The 18,033-nt window shown below is 46.3% G+C and overlaps 1 protein-coding gene across 2 annotated transcripts in view; it reads left to right on the top strand.

Moving 5' to 3' along the window:
- phf21b (PHD finger protein 21B) overlaps nucleotides 1–18,033 on the top strand; it is a 95,553-nt gene that overhangs the window by 67,738 nt on the left and 9,782 nt on the right. For both annotated transcript variants that reach the window (XM_030720060.1, XM_030720059.1), the window contains exon 3: nucleotides 8,795–9,061. In XM_030720060.1, coding sequence (XP_030575920.1) covers nucleotides 8,795–9,061 — 267 coding nt within the window. The remainder of the gene's footprint in view (nucleotides 1–8,794; nucleotides 9,062–18,033) is intronic.

Genomic DNA, 18,033 nt, shown 5'->3' with positions numbered 1-18,033 from the left:
CCCGGCTGTGAGCTTCAGCTTCATATCTGCTGTGACACTGAAAGGTTAGGACAGGTCTCACCTCCACCTGACAGGACCAGATGATGATCAGGTCCCCTCCCGATGGAGAGGGCAGGTGTTTTCCCTGCTGGGTCGCAGCCACCCAGTGGCCGTATTTCCACGCTGTATTTGCTGGCTGAGCATACACCTGTGTGTGTGGGGCGGCGGGGGCTCCTTTTGCCAAACCGTGGGCGAGGGTCCAGACTCTGTCCTGTGTGCCCCTGTTGATAAGCTGTCCCGCTGCCAGGGGCGAGCTGGTAGGAGTCCATTTACCCGACGACTGCAGCCAAAGACACTTTGGAGGTTCTGATCTGTGAACATTTTCTCTGCTTCAGTCAGAATCTTTTATCTGAGGTGGTTTCACCTGGATGATCTTTCTGTGCCACATGTAAAATCTAATCTGTCCTAATAAAGCTGGAATAATCCCTTTGGAATGATTCTGGGTTTGGAAATCTGGAAGTCAGTCTAAACCTGTTAAAGTTTTATCTGTTTTCCTTCCTTCTACTAAAAGCTTTTATTTTGAAAGTTTGGATTCCTCAGACTGGGGGTCTCAGTAGAGATGAGATGACCACAGTCACAGCCTGCCTCCTGGATGGCATTGAACACTCTGGACCCTCCTCTAAATGGACCCCATGGTGGGATTCTGGATGCTTTTATGTCCTTTTTTAAGGTGGTATTATTCCAGTGGAGTGTGTGTGTGAGTGTTTCTGTCTCACTGGAAGGGAAAAGGCCAAACTGCAGCCGTGCGTCTCCTCGCCACCTTCCCGGCCTGAAGAGCCTCACTGGTAAATGGCGTGTAAACAAAGGAAACGTCTGGCAGCTGCACTGATGGAAATCTGAACAGCTACTAATGTGTTTTTCAGCAGGCCCGTTATCTCAAAGGCCCACTATCAAACCCGAGTACATAATGAGTGTGGATAATCCGGTCCGCTCGCCGGATCAGCAGCGCCGGCAGTGACCTTAGCTGTGGCCGTGGAGCAGGCGGCGGTGTTCTCAATTAAATTCTGCCAGTGGAGTGGAGAGAGACGGCGTGCTCGCAGAGATCGATTTAACTGCTGAATGAGAGATTAGAAAGAAAACAAGTGTTGACTAATGCAGAATAAACTTCACCCCTCCAGTTTGTTCCTTCGAATGCACCACACTCTTTTTCTTTCTTAGAGTCGAGGGAAGACGTTACAGTGAAACAGGAGAGGAAGTGGAGGAATAACTGTTGTAGCTGTTTAATGTTTAACTTCCCATTCGGTCTGCATCCAGATGGAAATCGGTCCAGCTTCATGTGGGGCGTACACTCATCTTTGTTTCACAGCGTTGGTGGTTTTGGTCTTGTTTGAAGGTCGTTATTTGAAGGAAAAGAGCATCACTGGGTCAGGAAGATTTTAGTGCATCAGTACTCTCTCAGATCAATATGGAAACCAAAAAAAAATACTGAAAACAACAACAAATACAAAGAAACAGATATTTTGTTGTAGTAAACATCCAATCTGGTGCCACCATAGCCTGTATATAAATGATTACTGTAGGCACACTGCATGCTGGCTGCCCCCATGTTGGTTGACTGTTTTTAGATCAGAGGGTGGAGTTTTTGGCACTTGAACATGAGCTCCATTTTCCAACTCCAGACGCTGATGCTTCCTGCTGTCCATCAAAACCTGCAGTTCCTCTAACGTCCACCAGAGGCTCCAGCAGTGAGTCGGTCCCCATGGACTCCCGTGTTAAAATGGAAACACTCCATTTCAGGAACAGCTCCAGGAGTCACTGAAGTATGAACAGTAGATATAATCTTTTAGCTGGAGAACAACTTTTTCTTCCACAGAAAAAAAAGGAGTGAAAATGGTCCTTCTGAAACGTTCCCCTTTAAACTCGGTTCCTTCATGTCACATGGAGCCATCAGCTGACCTCCGCCAACCCGCCAACCCCCCCCCTGGAAAGCTGGTTCCAGCTGACTTGTCTGTCTCGAGCACTTCCATTGGGAGCTCTCCCAAAGTTTCAAGTATCGATCTTTCTTCAGCCAGGAAAGAACAGAGGAGATCAGTGGGGACGGGAACGCTGATTGACCAACCGCTGCTCCCTCCAAAACAAAAACCAACCCAGGCGTGCATTCATAAATAAAAACAAGTGTGTGATCAATGGTAGGGCTTTGTTTTCTGCATCTCTTCCATACCTAAAGGCATCTCTGGACTGTAAAAAAACAAACCAAAAAAAACCTCTAAAACCAGATTGTCAAAACATCATCCGGCCCAACTATAAATTCCCCAGAGGTGATGGGTAACCACCATCTCCATAAACAGACAGAAACACCCACATGCTGCTGTCTCACTCCCAGTTTATTGATTGATTTTTATTGTTCCTTCCTGCATAAATATGCCAAGCCCAGACAGCATTACAAGACACCATTATTTAGGAAAAGGAACCAGAACCAGACGAGCAGCAAATAAAACATTCTGATGTTTTTCCCAAACTTTACAAATGGAGGAAATTCATTATGTAAGAATAAAAACAGTCCTTCGTTCTTTCAGTGCACCAAACATTTCTGGGTTTTAATGCTAATCTCATCATACATGGAGGACAATACCGAGGAAAAGGTGATTAATTATTAACTTCTAAATCTCATGATTAACACAACCTGTTCTCCTCCTGGATGTTTTTAATCTAACTTCAAGAGTCGAGGAACGAGTTCCTGTTCTTCATAAATTTGCTGTAATCGGTCTGAAGGCCATAATCATGCTCGATCTGAATATATGTTCATTATTTTGGTTTTAACAAGATGTCCTTTAACCATTTCTCTAAACCCAATCAGTAACTTTATTCTAGCAGCGTTCATGCTGTGTGATAAATTCTGATTACAATACATAAGTCAGCGTGAAGCTCTACAGGACACGGATGATTTCCTCCAAAGAAAAGCCGTCCTATTGACTCTGTTTCCTGACATTTAATTTTCACTTTATTGATCCAGGATTCCAACTCAAAGTTTCTTCAAAACAGCTCCAACCTGAGCCCGGATTTATTTTAGCTGTTGCAGATCCAGTATTGATATATATCCTGTATATATGTGTCCTAATACATGCTGGCTGATTGGTTATCCTCACTCAATGGCCTCTGTTTGCACATGCTAACTCCGGCAGCTGTTAGGATCGTAGTTAAAGCTGAGCAGAAACTTCGGTACGTGTAGAATAATCAGCTGGTTGTGGTGGTTGAAGGTGACTGAAACCAAAGTGGAGGATGGTGTAAAGCAGCTTGTAGTGCTGTGACTTCTCTAATGCTCACAGAAAAGTCTTTTATTGCAGTAGAAACCTGTAAAAATCTCAAAATGTGAAACTGTATCGATTATATCAACGCCTTTGAACAGAAACACGATGAAAAATTCTAAATGATCTTACATTATCGCAGCTCCAGAGATCCCGTTTATTTTGGGCTATCAAGCAGAAACACAGGAAAAAACAGGAAGTCCGAAGATTTGGAGAGCTATTAAAATTTGTCTGAGGGCTTTCCTTTATGATAAAGCTTATAGTTAGTGGATCAGGTGACCCTGAACCATCCCTTAGTTATGCTGCTATAGGCCTAGTCTGCTGGGGGGTTCACATAATGCACTGTTTCTCATTCACCTTATTTACTTTGTTTATACTCCACTCTGCATTTAATCATTAATTGATATTAATCTCTGGCTCTCTTCCACAACATGTCTTTCTCTCCCCTTAGCCCAACTGGTCGCGGCAGATGACCCCCCCCTCCCTAAGCCTGGTTCTGCTGGAGGTTTCTTCCTGTTAAAAGGGAGTTTTTCCTTTCCACTGTCGCCAAGTGCTGCTCATAGGGGGTCGTTTTGACTGTTGGGTTTTCTCTGTATTATTGTAGGGTCTTTACCCACAATACAAAGCGCCTTGAGGCGACAGTTTGTTGTGATTTGGCGCTATATAAATAAAATTGAATTGAATTGAATTAAATATCATCAGGGATGTAAAAACAGTCTTAAACTCCTCACGTAACAGCAGTACCACAGGAACTCTTTCAACATTGATTTCTGAAGGACGTCCTCTCCTTATTTGTGTATCTGCAGTGCTTGAGCTCGATCCTGTCAAAGTTCTGAAAACCTCGTTTGTGGGGCCTTTGGGTGATATAAGCGTATGATGATTGCTTTAGGAGTGAGTATACACCAGGTGGGAGCTGATGGAGAAATGTAGTCTCACATTTCATCTCAACAACCAAAACAGGATTACAAGAAAGCAAAAGACCGCACAGACTGTCCGAAGAGCTGTACCAATAAAGGCAGTATAGCCGTTTAGTAAGGCTACACATCAGATTCCTCTACTTTGGATGGTTGCAGCTGTGGGGTTTAACACATTTTCAGAATGCTACCCTCATTCTACGACTTTGTCCACATAAAACCTACAAGGCAAGAAAAAACATCTCTATTCACCAGCTGTCCTTCATCTGGTTGTGGTTGTAGTTGTTATTATGCCCGGTAGCAGTTGGCTGTTTCCTTAGTGTTCCTAGAAAATACCTTGAAAGCATCTCATTTTGGGGGGCCACCCCAGTGGTGGCAGTTACTCCTAGTGAGTCCCAAAGTGCCCTTTTATTTCCTCCAGTGGGTTTTAGGTGTTTTTGTGCTGGATGAACTTCAGAGTTCTGATAGCTGTGTACCCATTTTGTGTTCAACCTGCAGGAAGTGGAGATGAATGTAGTTATTAGAACTCTGTTTTTAGGGTCTTTTTCAGCTCCTCTTTAAGGATTCATACTCTCCAGCACAAGAAGAATCTTCCAGTCCTGGTAATGTGATTCAGTATCTATCCACTGGGGTAGTCCCTAGAGAAGTTCACATCCTTGAGTAACCATTTTCTATTTGCATTGGCACTGCCAATAAGAATGCTCTCAAGGTTTCCCCAGAGTTCTGTGGTTCCAAAGCTCCATTTAAGAACCTGGACAGGTCCTGGATATTGGGCGGTTTTGGGCTGGATGAACATCTTCATAGTTCTAATAGTTCTTGGAAGTACCTCTGTTTTTCGGTCCAAACTCCAAGAAGGGGGCCGGTTGGTGTTGTTAGAACTTTTAAAATCACAACACTTTGCTAAACATGTAGCTAATAGGAAGCTGATAAAATGAAAACCGGTTTGGCTTACTGGGTCGTTTTGTGCTCATTTGACTGTTTATTGGTTTCAGTCTCCAGTTTAGACAGTTGGTGCTTTTCCACCACTTTGATGTACACCCGCTTAAAGATAGAGAATTTACTAAAGTGAATCATCGGCTCTCAAAAGCAGAAAATTGGGCATGCATCAGAAAGCCCATTTCCTCCATCACACTGTCCGGTTGTCATTAGAGCTGCTCTGTGTGGATAAAAGGTGAGGAGAGAGTGGACGCTGATGAAAGTCTCTGCAGGCTGCGTCTCATTGAACCGAGCCAGATAGCTGGAGGAGCGGCTCGTTAAGACACCTTAAAACATCGTTAACGTTTCCTTTCTCAGATTGTTGCCTGTGAGGCGAAACTGTCTGCTCAGGGGTCAGCGAGTCCTCCCAAAGTCTTCCACTGCAATCCACCAATCAGTGCAACACAGGCCAGATCTCCAGACATCTCTCAGAAGAGTTAGACAGCACTCAAAAGGGCCATTCTGGTGCTTAAAAGTGTAAAACTGGGGAACTGAATCCTTTATTCGTCACCTATTGACCGATTACCCTGCTCGATGTTACACAAGAGAAAGAGGCACTGTCTGTCGACGTGCCGTTTTCTTTCACACCCTGCATGGATTAGTGAGACCTCCTGATAGCTGAGGGGCTGCAATGGTGCGACATGTGCAATCAGTTTGTCAATTAGAGAGACTTGATTCAGTTTGGTAGAAGAAAAAACAAATCAGTTAAAACACTTTTCAAAGGAATGCTGCAGGAACGCCGTTTGATTTCATCCTCAGTTTCAAAGATGCCGAGGGCAGGTTCAGTGTGCGCTGCCATTATCTGACATTTTGGGAAATCCTTTGCATCTGAGAGTCAGAAGGATATCAGCTCCCGAGAAATACGTCATTACATTCAAGTCTGAGTGTCTCCTTTTTCTGGAAGATAAATCCCCAAATGTTTGAAGAACCTGGAAGGTCATTTAATGACACAGCGCTGGTTTAAAGGTGTCTGCAGGATCTTCAAAGATGCTCAGTACATTCCATCAGCTCACGATAAAAAAGGATTTACAGGCTGTGTAACTGTAGCTGTGGGCGCTATAAATATGTTAGAAAATGACTACTCACTTTTCAAAGATTGCTCAGTCAGGACGACTGATGCTTGAATTTCCAAGAAAAAACACATCTGAGTTTGATAGATGTTAATATTCATTTGAGACTTTTCTGTTTGGTTAAAGTCGCTCCTGAGGTTACAGGGTCAAACCTAAATTCGGGCTTAATTAATGATTATTGTACTTCTTCAAGGGAGGGCACTGAAGTCTTCCCTGAATTAAAACCAAAGAGGGATATCATCCGTTAGGTTGTGATCTTCTTCTGGCTGCTGCCATGTTGTTTTTTTTCAGCCAGAAGTGACCATATTTGGACAAGAGGGTGGAGCTAATGCTAATTAGCCACACAGATGTACAGCTGTTGTGAAGGTAAATTAGCTGAGAGACCAAAGCAGTTTCTGTATTAGGCTTGGACAATTTAACAGGGGAGTCTATGGGGACTGAGTCACTGTGGCACCTCTGCTGGACTGCAGAGGAACTGCAGGTAATAATATCAGTAAAGTACAAGCTGTTTGTACTTCACCGTATCTGTTCTGTTAGATTTGTTATTCTGCTGTATTTAATCATTAGTTATTATTAATCTCTGGCTCTCTCCCACAGTGGGTCCTCTGTCCTGGCTCTCTCCCCTCAGCCCCACCAGCTGAGCCTGGTTTTCTCTGAATCATTGTTGGGTCTTTACCTCACAATATAGAGGCGACTGTTGGGATTTGAATTGAATTGGCAGATCAGTGTGATCTGAGGTGTTTCCTCTTTATTCTTTGGACTTTCTGTAGATGTCGATCGAGGCTTTTCATCATTGCTGTGCCTGTTTTATTTCTTTTCTGGTAGCTGCTGTCACAGGATGTCCTACTATGAAGTGTTTGTGAACGTTATCGGCATTGTTTATGTCTTCAGTCTAATCTCAGGTGGCTCTAAAAAGCTCTCGGAGCACCTTAATCGCGGCGCTCTCTGATCCCTGCTGCTCTTACGTTCTCTTCTTCCTCACCTCATTCACTTTCTCCTCAGCTCCCTCCAGGAGGGACGAGTCTCTGCTCCGCAGCCTGGAGAGCCTTTAAATGAGTGACCTTTGAGACAATCAGAGGTGCCCCGGCTCAAACAAACCCTGAATGGCGAGCGGCGGCCCCCGGGCCCCGTAGCAGGTTGCTGCTCGAGCTGCCTGTGGATTACATTGATCCCCTGAAACAATGGCCCCGCTGCACTCATTGTGGAGGGAGTTGATAAATAACGTGAATAAATGCAGGGGGTGCGTGGAGAGTCGCAGAGGCCTCGACTCTGAGGTAGAAATGATTTTTCTGTTGTTCCAGAAGCTTCATGTCTCATACAGAGCCTGTCCCAGCTGCCAGGGGCGAGAGGCGGGGCACACCTGCACAGGTCAGCGACCTGTTGTTGTGACGAAGCTCTGGAAAGTCCCTGAGGACAAACTGTCCGAAATGTAATGTTTCCCCCAAATATTCAGTTTGAATAAGTCAGAGCTGCAGAGCACCCCCCCCCCCCCCCCCTCCACACACACACACACACACACACACACACACACACACACCGTAGTCCATAGAAATGTGTGACTGAGGCGGTGCTGGGATGAGAAGGGGCAGCGGATGGAATATGAAATATTTAGAGAGCCTCTTCTCCTCGAGTGTGAGGGTGAAACGGGAGGGGGGGGGGTACTCCTGCCTGCTGGGGGAGATGCTTCTGTTACAGGCGGAGGTGGGGGAGGGATCTGAGTGTTTTCACTGACAGGAAGTGATGCTGCGAGTTTTACACAGGTTTGATTTCCTTTCTATCCTGGAAGCCTCTCTGTTTTTATGCCAACAGTACTGTTAGCAGGAGCAGCGTGTCTGTTCATCCAGGGAAATGTTTCAAGTTAAGATTTAAATCATAAAACTTTATTTAAAATAAATTGCAAATTAGATACTCAAAGGAAATAACAGACAAAACAAAAACTTATAAACATTCAGAATAAATACTTAAAAATTATATTTAAAAGACAAAAAACCCCTAAAACTGAAACAAAGTAAATAAATGAGTAAATTCTTGAAAAAATTTCAAAAAGACATTTTAATGAATGTTATCAAAAGAAAATAAAAAATAAACCTGTTATTTAAAGTGCAGCTTTAATGCTTCCTGTGTGCTGAGCAGTTTATGCTCATCACTGAGCATCAGCCTGCCACTGACATCAGGTCACAGCCGCTGGTTCGCGGTGAGGTCACGCGTGTCAGATCGTGTCCTGATTGGTCACCTGGAGAGCTGCCGGTCTCTGTCAGCTTCTCTGTGATGTTTCCTGTTTCAGCTTCTTTATTTTTCCTCAGCAGAGACGTCTTCATTTAGGAGAGAACTCTCTGTGTGCAGCAGCAGCAGGGCTGATGGGAAATGTAGTTTTAGAAGGAGGAGGGTGTCAGCAGTGAGGTGTGCTCAGAGTACAGACAGTCTGCAGGCACTCACACAGAGACAGCACGCCTCTGTCTCACCCCTCTCTCTCTCACCTGTCTGTCTCTCTCTGTCTCACCTGTCTCTCTCTCTCTGACTCACCTGTCTGTCTCTCTCTGTCTCCCTGCAGAAGCTGGCGGTCAGAAGCTGTCCTGTAGGGACGACTAAGCCGCTGTCGCTCATCAAGCCTCCCAGTCAGGGCATCGCCATCTCCGTGGTGCCGGCCAAGGCTCCCGTTTCCATGGTAACCGCACACATTAACGGACAGAAGGCGGTGGCGAGCTCGGAGCCGCTGCAGACGTCCCCCATCAACCTTCAGATGGGCGGCAGGGCCACGGCCGCCGGAGTCCACCCGTTCAGCAGCAGCAGGAGAGCCGTAGAGCTGCCCCCCTCCCAGGTAACGCTGCTGCTGAGGTCACAGCGGGCAGGTGTTCCAGGTGTTTCTGGTTCCAGTCATTAACATTAACAGGTGTCCAATAAAAGACTGTTTTACTTCTCTTACTTTTCTCTCTCATCGAAGCCTCCACACGCCACTGACATTACCTCAGAGCACAAAGCAGGCTGAGGCTCCACAGCTGTGGGACTCACACAGTAACACAAAAGCTCACAGTGACTGTTTCTGACAGCAGTGCAAATACTGCATATAACTTCAATCTGTTTTGCTTCTGACTGTCCACAATTAGCAGTGAGGGGGCGGGGCTATAGGTGTTTAAGCTCAACACCAATCACCTATTTTCTGGGGGGTGGGGGGTGGGGTGGGTGGGGTGCTAGAGCTCTACAGCTCAGAGCTCATAAAAACATCTGAAGGCACACTGAAGGAGCACTTTGATGATACGGAGCCTCAATCTTCTTACAGATATGTCAGATATGTCAGATATCTGCTGTTTATGACATGATAGGAATTCTGAATCATGTTATTTAAAAGCTGCATTTGCCTTTAAACTCTGATCGGAGGCTTTTTCCTGGTGAACATCGTTTTTATTAATCTGCCTGTTTCCCTGAAACTTCCATGAAGAATATGAAGAGCAGATTAATCCGCGGAGCTTCATAGAAACATTTGTTGGAAAGATTTTTGCAATCATAATCCTTTCAGAACGATTTTATTCTTTACAGTCGTTACAGTCAGAGGCATGTGACCCCTCTGCAGCACAGGTATTCTGATAACTCGACCTTTCCTAAATATGCATACTGTTGGATTCACACACGGACCTGATGAGCAGTAAACTGTTTCAGGCTTTACGGTGTTCAAAGACACTTTAATGCAGAGCGTTTGTCTGTGAAGTCGCCGGTTTGAGGAGGAAACGCCGTCGACCATCCTGAAGCTTCAGTGTATGACTGATCATATTCAAACAAAGACAAACAGACATCCTGTTAAACTGTCATTTTTAATCATTTAATCAAAGGAGTTTCCAGTTTTCTTGTAGCATGAAGATGGAGATTTCAGCCTGTGGAGCTTCAGTACTGAGACCAACCTGGATAAAAGCTCTGTGGTTAGAAAGCTTTCAGTAATCTGTTGGCATAAAGCTTCTCTGAGTCCTAATGTTGTTCCCCTCGTGGGTCAGCTTCCTGTCGTCGTGTCGACGGTGTTTGGAGTCGATGGGTGTGAGCGCCGCCTTAATGAGGCGGCAGAAATGTGGAGGCTCGGTTCTCAGCTGCAGCTTGTTTGCAGCCGCTGATTGTTGTTGTGATGCTGAACGCATTCTGCGCTTTGGAAAAGTGGCGAACATGGAAGCGAATTCGTGGTTTCTGAGGGACTGTTTTCCCTCCTCCTCCTCTGTCTGTTAGGATTCAGGCCGCGGCGCCTCGCCTCTTCCACACTTTGTATTCAGCACCATCACCTCCATCAGCACACAGCCGGGATCAGAGCTTCACGCTCCACACTGCCAGCCTCCACACTATTACTGTAATTGCACGGCACCATAGAGAGAGGAGGGCCGAGCCTCGGGGCTCTCGAGCTCCGGCTTTATGCTTCCTCTGTCTGTCCAGCACATCAGCACGCCTCATACGACACGGAACACGCCTGTTATTGTGAAGACGGCACACAGTCTGAGAGGAAAACTGCTCTCTGTCCTCTACAAGAGCAGCTGTGGGGGAAGCTCTGCTCTTCCAAATACCGGTCTGTAAACAGTATCATAAACAGCATCCAAACCTTTCCAAAGGTGCTCTTAAATCAGTCCTAAACAATGTCCAAAACCTTAAATTGGGTCTCAAACCAAACTTTGGTGTCCAGAGTTTGGCTCAAACTTTAAATGGTGTCCTTTGTTACATCCAGCAGATCCTAAAGTAGTTAACGACATCCTGAACATGATCCAAAGTTTTTAGTCTTAAAGCAGCTCTGCAGGACGACCTGATGAGAGCTTCCTGCTGCAGCCTCCACACTGTGGCTGTAATTGCACGGCCCCACTGGCAGAGGAGGGAGGAGGAACATTCCTGTTATTGTGAAACCTCCAAACAGAGTCACACACAGGTTTTAGAGGCAAAAACACAGCTTGTTATTTTAGAGGTTTGCAGCGGAAGCGGAAACTGTGCTCGTTGTTTGGCAGAGGTGGATTTGACAGCAGTCTCAGGGTGCAGAGTCTCTCAGGGTTTCCTTTGAGTCATGCAGTGTGACTCAGGCAGTTATTTAATCAGGAGTTTGGTTAGATCATGGCAGAAAGGCTCATTAACATCAGAGGACACAGTGATGCCCTCAGTTTGGATATTTGCTGTTGTTGCTGCTTCACCAAGGATCTTGAGGATCTGCAGCTTTTCCAGCTAAGTTCTTCTGACCAATCACGTCTGAGCATGCTCCTGATGCACACAAGTGAGAACACATCTGCTGAAATGCCATCTTGAAACCACTGGCTATTAGCTGATGATTAATTGGCTTTTTAAACGTATCTGCCCTCCAACAAAGCCCAGCGGAGGAACAGGAACTTGAAATGGCGGCGGTGGGTCGTACCTTCTGGAAGTTTGGGAATTTTGGGGGTGGAGCCAGCCGTCTTTACGTGGCAACATTGTTTGTAACCTGCACAGATTATTTTAACCTCTGAACATCTTCCAGAATCACCAAAAAACCATTTAGAGTTAGTTTGCATTTTATCCACATGCTGAACAAGCACAGTTTCAGCCTCCTACCTCATCTGCACGCTCCTGCTGCTCTAAGATCTCCTTTGTGAATACCAAACAGGTGAATAATTTATATAAAGTAGCAGATGTGAACCGGACCCTGATGATGAGCAGGTTCCTGGCCAGCTGATGGATTTAAGAGGTTAACTCAGCATCCACTTTGTGGCTTTTTGTGAAGCTCGTGGGCTTCGTGTCTGTTCTCACAGCTTCCTGTCTGCTGTCAGTTTGAGGCTTCATGCAGGTGGACGTTCAGCTGTTCGGCTGTCGTTGCCTCTGTTTGGGATGCAGAACAGGTTGGACGTTTGGTGCGATAAAGCAGCTGCTTTTCATCACTGTGTCACTTTGGAGAAACCCAGGCTGCCTCTCCTCCTCCCCCTCCTCCTCCTCCTCCCCCTCCTCCTCTGTCAGGTGGTAGAGGTGAATGGTTGGGGCAGCAGGACTCTCACAGCTCTTTATGGCTGTATTGTTCAGTCAGAGCGAGTGCTCCTCACCCAGCTGCCATCAAAAGAAAAAAATAAACCTTGCTCTCCCATTAATCGAGAGTCATAAAGGCTCGGCCAATCAGAGGCCATCCCGGCTGGTGTGTGTGTGGACTGAGATGGGGAGGAGGGGACCAACAGGTCCCTCAGACCACCTGGCGGCTAATTTGTAGATCAATGATGAGTTGTAATAGTGCTGCTGCTCTGCATGAGCGCACACATTACAGCTGCATTGTTTCAGCTCTTCAGTGAACTCTGAGTGCCGCTGCAGATGCACACACAAAGTTTCCACGAACGGCGATACGGCGCCGCCGAGGCACCGCCGTGACCTGCCTCACAGATTCAACTCAGACGTTCAGACACACAACTCTGACAGTTCAGGCTTTGGTTGCAATTTGGTCCAAAGTTTCTGAATGTGTGAGACCGGTATCCTGAGCCGGCATCCTGAGCCGGTATCCTGAGCCGATATCCTGAGCCGGTATCCTGAGCCGGTATCCTGAGCCGGCATCCTGAGCCGATATCCTGAGCCGGTATCCTGAGCCGGTATCCTGAGCCGGCATCCTGAGCCGATATCCTGAGCCGGTATCCTGAGCCGGTATCCTGAGCCGGCATCCTGAGCCGATATCCTGAGCCGGTATCCTGAGCCGGTATCCTGAGCCGGTATCCTGCGGGAGAACTGAGAAAGTTTTTGCCACCATCTTTATTTAAAAGCTCTTACTTTAGTTTCTCCCAAATAAAAACTGAATGCACACGACAAAGTGCTCCAAAACCAAACCTTACAAGGTGTAAAAGCAACTCACATCACATACCTGCAGACAATTACTGCAAACATGTCGTAGTTACAAGAGTTAATTCAGCAGTAAATCCTCCTGAAGTGTCCAACATATAGACTTACACCAGTGCAGAACCGCCTCCATAACGATGCCCCAAACATCTGAAAGTGCTCCTCAACCCCACCCTAAACAACATCCTAAAGATTGTCCCAAAAAAACCTTTGAATATTTGTTTTAAAGCGGTTAAAAAAAAATCCTGAACAATGTTGAAAATAACGTACAAACTGTTTGAAAGTTTTCTTCAACATCGTCTAAAAGTTTGAAACTTTTCCGCTGTGTCCGAAACGCGCCTGAAAGTTATTCCTTAAACCAAGAAAATGCAGAACTAGCACTGAAACACAATCACAGAGTTTCTGGACCAAAATCAAAACGGACTGAAACATGTCAGCCCAGAGTCTGATCATCGGGGCGCACCCTGTGACAAAGGTTCAGTGTGAAACGGGGCTGTCACAGAGGGATGGAGGCCAAAATCAAATCAAATGCAATCCTAAAAAGCTGGATTAGATTCTGATTTGTATGAATATGAGAAAGCAGCTGTTGCTGTGGGTAACCTGAGCGGGAGATAATTGCTGCCTGGTTTCAGTCAGCGGTGAACCCCTGACCAGTGATTGGAGCTGGAGTTGTGCTCAGCGCCTGTTAGCTGGGAGCAGAGGTACAAAGAGTCTGCGAAGAGGCGAAATCTGTTTGAAAGTCTGTGCTTTAACGCTGATCCTGCCTCTCTCTTTCATGACTCTCCATCTCGCCGCCTTCCAAAGACATCTTTATCCTCTTTAAACAGCAGCCAAGGTCATCTCTGCCATCCGCCTCCAAGTCTCGTCAAAGCCGGAGGAAGGTAGATGGCCCCTTCAAGTGGTCGCTTTCCCACTCAGAGCTGCATGAATACAGTCGGTCGGCAGCGAGTAACGGTCACATTAATCATGATTTCATCTGTCAGCTGAGAGAGGAGGGAGAGTACAAACACATGCATGTTTTATCTGCTGCTGAGCCAGCTTTGCATGCTTTGCTGAGAGAAACAGGGTTTCAGTGCAGTTTTCCAGCTGCAGGTCTGCTTCAGCGAGTTTAATTCCTTCTGCAAATCCCGCCGAGGCCCCGCCGACAGAAGCAGGGACTTTCATCTTCATACCATCGTTTATTCTTTGATAAGTAAGTGGTTCTCTGGGGAGAGTCTGGAGGTCACGGAGATGGACTGAGCATGCTCAGACGAGATTTATAAAAATACCGCTTCAGACATAAATGCAGGAAACACTGGATGATCTGCGGCGCGCGTCTGTGTATTTCTCATGATTTTGGGTAAACGAGGACTTTTCCAAGCAAACCAAATTTGGTGCTTTTTAATCATGTTTCCATCAGAACTTCATAAATCCAGCAGAGAGCCACGTGAAACCTTCAGGGCTCAGAAACACGTTTAAGCTCTGCAACCAAATCAGTTTTACAGCCACTCTGAGAGTCCCAGCTTAAAGAGAAAACCAGGATTTTATTCTCAGAGCAGCAGTCTGATGGAAACCAGCATCGCATGTTTGCTCCAAAGTGCATTCTGGGTAAAATGTGAAGGCTCATCTCAGCATGTGGGACAGGGGGCTGCTCAGAACAGGTGAGAGCAGGTGGAAGTCCTCCTTTTACCTCCTGCAGGCTGTGAGTCCTTCTGGGTAACATTGGATAATAATTAGATGACTCGTTATGTTTTGGTACAGCTGAGGAACTGCATGATAAAGTCTGGAAGAAGCTTTAATTTGAAGTTTTTTTTTAATAATTTGAGGTATTTAATGAGCAGCAATCACAGAGGACCCGAGGAGCTCGCTGTGATGTCACTGTTCAGACAGGAGTTTGATGTCTGCAGGTTCCAGAACGTTTCCACTTCACGGGAACTGAAACACTGACGTAGACGCTGCTGCACGTTTCTGAATCCAGCTGCTGTGTGAGAGGAGAGGAGCTCATCATCAGAGTTCATGTCTCACCGCTCGCAGCGTGAATGAAGTGAAACGGTGAAGAAGCACACAGAACCTCGGGCGGCGCCCTCCGCTGGCTGCTGCAGGAACAGCAGCTTCCCGTTGGTTGCTCCTCAGAGGGAGCGCGGTGGTGACGTCTGCAGAGCTCTTTGATCTGTGAGAATCACGGGCAGCGAGGAGGAAACCAGGCAGAGCTGCAGACCTCTGTTTGACTCACTGAGATCACCACCAGCCTCATCTTATTAATCAGAGGTGGAGGCGATGAGGACCTCGTTCATCTCCTTCACTCATTTATTTATTTGTACTTATTTGGAACCCGCGATTAACGATCAGTTTGAAACACATCAGATTTAATCCATTACTAAATTTAAACGAAGCAGAAAATGTAATAATTTAAATTAAATTACATTTAATGTTCACGTATTTCACATGGAGCTGTTTTAATTTCTCTCATTTTATAAATCCTGTAAAATATATTTAAATAAACTGCAGGCATATAATGAATATACACTCCTGTCCAAACGTACCGAGGCTGAAAACACTGACATCACTGATGTTTGCATTCTTCTTCTGTGGTGCTTTTCCAGGTTTTCACTGCAGCCTCTTTCAGCTGTTGTTTGTTTGTTTATTTGTTTGGGGGGCGTGGGGGTGGTAAGTCTGCAGACTCGGCTCCTGATGAGCTCGTGTGTGTGTGTGTGTGTGTGTGTGTGTGTGTGTGTGTGTGTGTGTGTGTGTGTGTGTGGGTCGTTGTCCTGCTGCAGGATGAATCAGTCTGGTTTCTTTAAACTGATAGACAAAATGTTTCTGTAGACTTCTGAGGTCATCGTCCTGCCGACATCACGTGTGACATCATCAGTGAAGCTTAATGAGCCCCATGCAGCCTGAGTCATGACATCACCTCCACTGTGCGTCACAGAGGAGCGCGCATGTTTGGGATCACGAGCACATCCTTTCCATCACCATGGTAACGGGTCATCTGGGGCTCATCAGTCCATCAGACTTTGTCCCAGCGTTCCCGAGGCTCATCTCTGAACTTGTTGGCAGATTCCAGCCTGGACTTCCTGCCGTCCTGCTAATCAGTGGTTTGCCTCTGTGAGTCTTCTGTGAACAGTAGAGTGAGATACTTTCACTCCTGGGGTCACGGAGGTCACGGAGGTCACACTCGGATTTCAGGATTACACAGGGAAAACTCTCATTTCCAACTTTTTCTTTAGTTTTCTGGTTAAGTTAGAGCTGTGAGAGAGCGCCCCCGGTGGACAGAAGTAACTGTTTCCTGTAGAACGTGTGCTGGAGCTGAATGGCATCAGCTGATGCTGCCGGCGGGCTCTCTGACTTCCTCTCAAATGAAACTGTCTGTCCACCGTCTGTCTCCACTGCTCCTCCTCCTCCTCCTCCTGCTGTCGTCATGAAGAACCAAAGATGATAAACTCTGAGCCTCAGCCCCCCCCCGCAGTCCTTATCCCCCTCCTCCTCTGACTCCACCTTGACCTGCTGAACCTCCTTCACAGCAGCTCTATGAAGTACATTTACTACATTTACTGCACTGAAATGTACCACGCTGTGCTCACTGCACCACATTTAGCCATTAAATCATGACTGCACATGTAAAAGCATGAGATCAGCGTACGAACACTGAGGTTCATGTTTCCATGTGACATACTGTAATACTTGGGTATTGAAACGAGCTGCTCCTGGATCAGCCACAGCGTGAAGGCCGTCAGACACACAACAGTTCTTCATTTTAATTACAGCCAAAAACAGGACGATAAATGCTGTTTTTACCTGAATGTTCTCCTCTGCTGACTTTTAGAGCTGCTGTTTCTGCAGAGTTATTTTCTCCTCATTTCCTGTCATAGCTGCAGGATGTTCCTAATAATGTGGTCAGCCCAGTGTGTGGTGTCACACAGAGGGGACATCCATATGTGGTCATCTCAGGCACACTGAACCCCACCCACCTGCTGCTTAAACCTTTTGTTTACGAGAGACAGCCAATCAGAAGAAAGTTAGCTTACAGTGGGAGGAGCCAGACCAGCTTGTGTCAGACAGAGGATGAAGTGAGAGCTGCAGAGGCCCAGAGTCCAAAAACAGGTCCAGTTTAATGCAGAGCTGAGTGGAAAGGATGAAGGTGATGATGAAGAGGAGTTTGCTTTTAGTTTGTGTTTTCATGCCCCCCCTCCCCCTCCGGGTTTATAGCAGCAGGTCTGTGAGACTCGGGGGAGGAGGACTGTCTGTGTTTGCTGCAGAGCGTCGTCTGTCTCACTCGTAGTGCTGGAAAAAAAATGGAGAAAAAATAGAAAAAGAAGCGAAAATTCATTAAAAAAACAGGAAATGACTGGGCCGAGGCTGAGGAGGAGGAGGAGGAGGCCTCCTGAAGAGAAGGTGCTTAGGTTTGGAGAAAAGAGGCAGCAATTACCAAAATGAAAGCACTGCAAGAATTTTCATCTCTGCAGTTGCCATGGAAACTGGCCTCCTCCTCCTCCTCCTCCTCGCCGAGCCGCTCTGCAGCTCAATACAATGGAACGAAAGGATTTTCACAGAAGAAGAAAGGAGGGGAGGGAGCTGCCAGGAAGCATGGAGGAGACATTTGTGGTTCATTTATAGGTTAGTCTGACAGGAGGCGTCGGCCAATCAGAGCACCCACATCAGAGGAGGGACAGGGGGCGCTGTGACGAGGCCGCACTCTTTAAAACCACAGATTATCAGAGAGGGAGGGGGAGGAACTACCAGGGAGGGAAGGGAAGGGAGGAAGGAAAGGAGGAGGGAGGGAAGGAAGGAAAGGAGGAGGGAGGAAAAGATGGAAGTAAAAAGGGAAGGACAGAAGGAAGCAGAGAAGGAAGGATAGAAGGAAGGATGAAGAGTTTACTGACTGAATATAATCACAAACAGTAAAAGTCCATTTTTGTCTTGTTTTTGTTGAATCAGTATGAACTCAGTCTGAAGTGTTTTGAATGAATACGGTGAGGTCATTTAGATTTGGCACCTCTGAGCTTCCGTAAGGTGAGA

Source organism: Archocentrus centrarchus, chromosome 23, assembly GCF_007364275.1.
Source record: "Archocentrus centrarchus isolate MPI-CPG fArcCen1 chromosome 23, fArcCen1, whole genome shotgun sequence".
NCBI lineage: Eukaryota > Metazoa > Chordata > Actinopteri > Cichliformes > Cichlidae > Archocentrus > Archocentrus centrarchus.
Note: the sequence above shows the minus strand (reverse complement) of the source record. Positions and strands in the feature narration are given on the sequence as shown.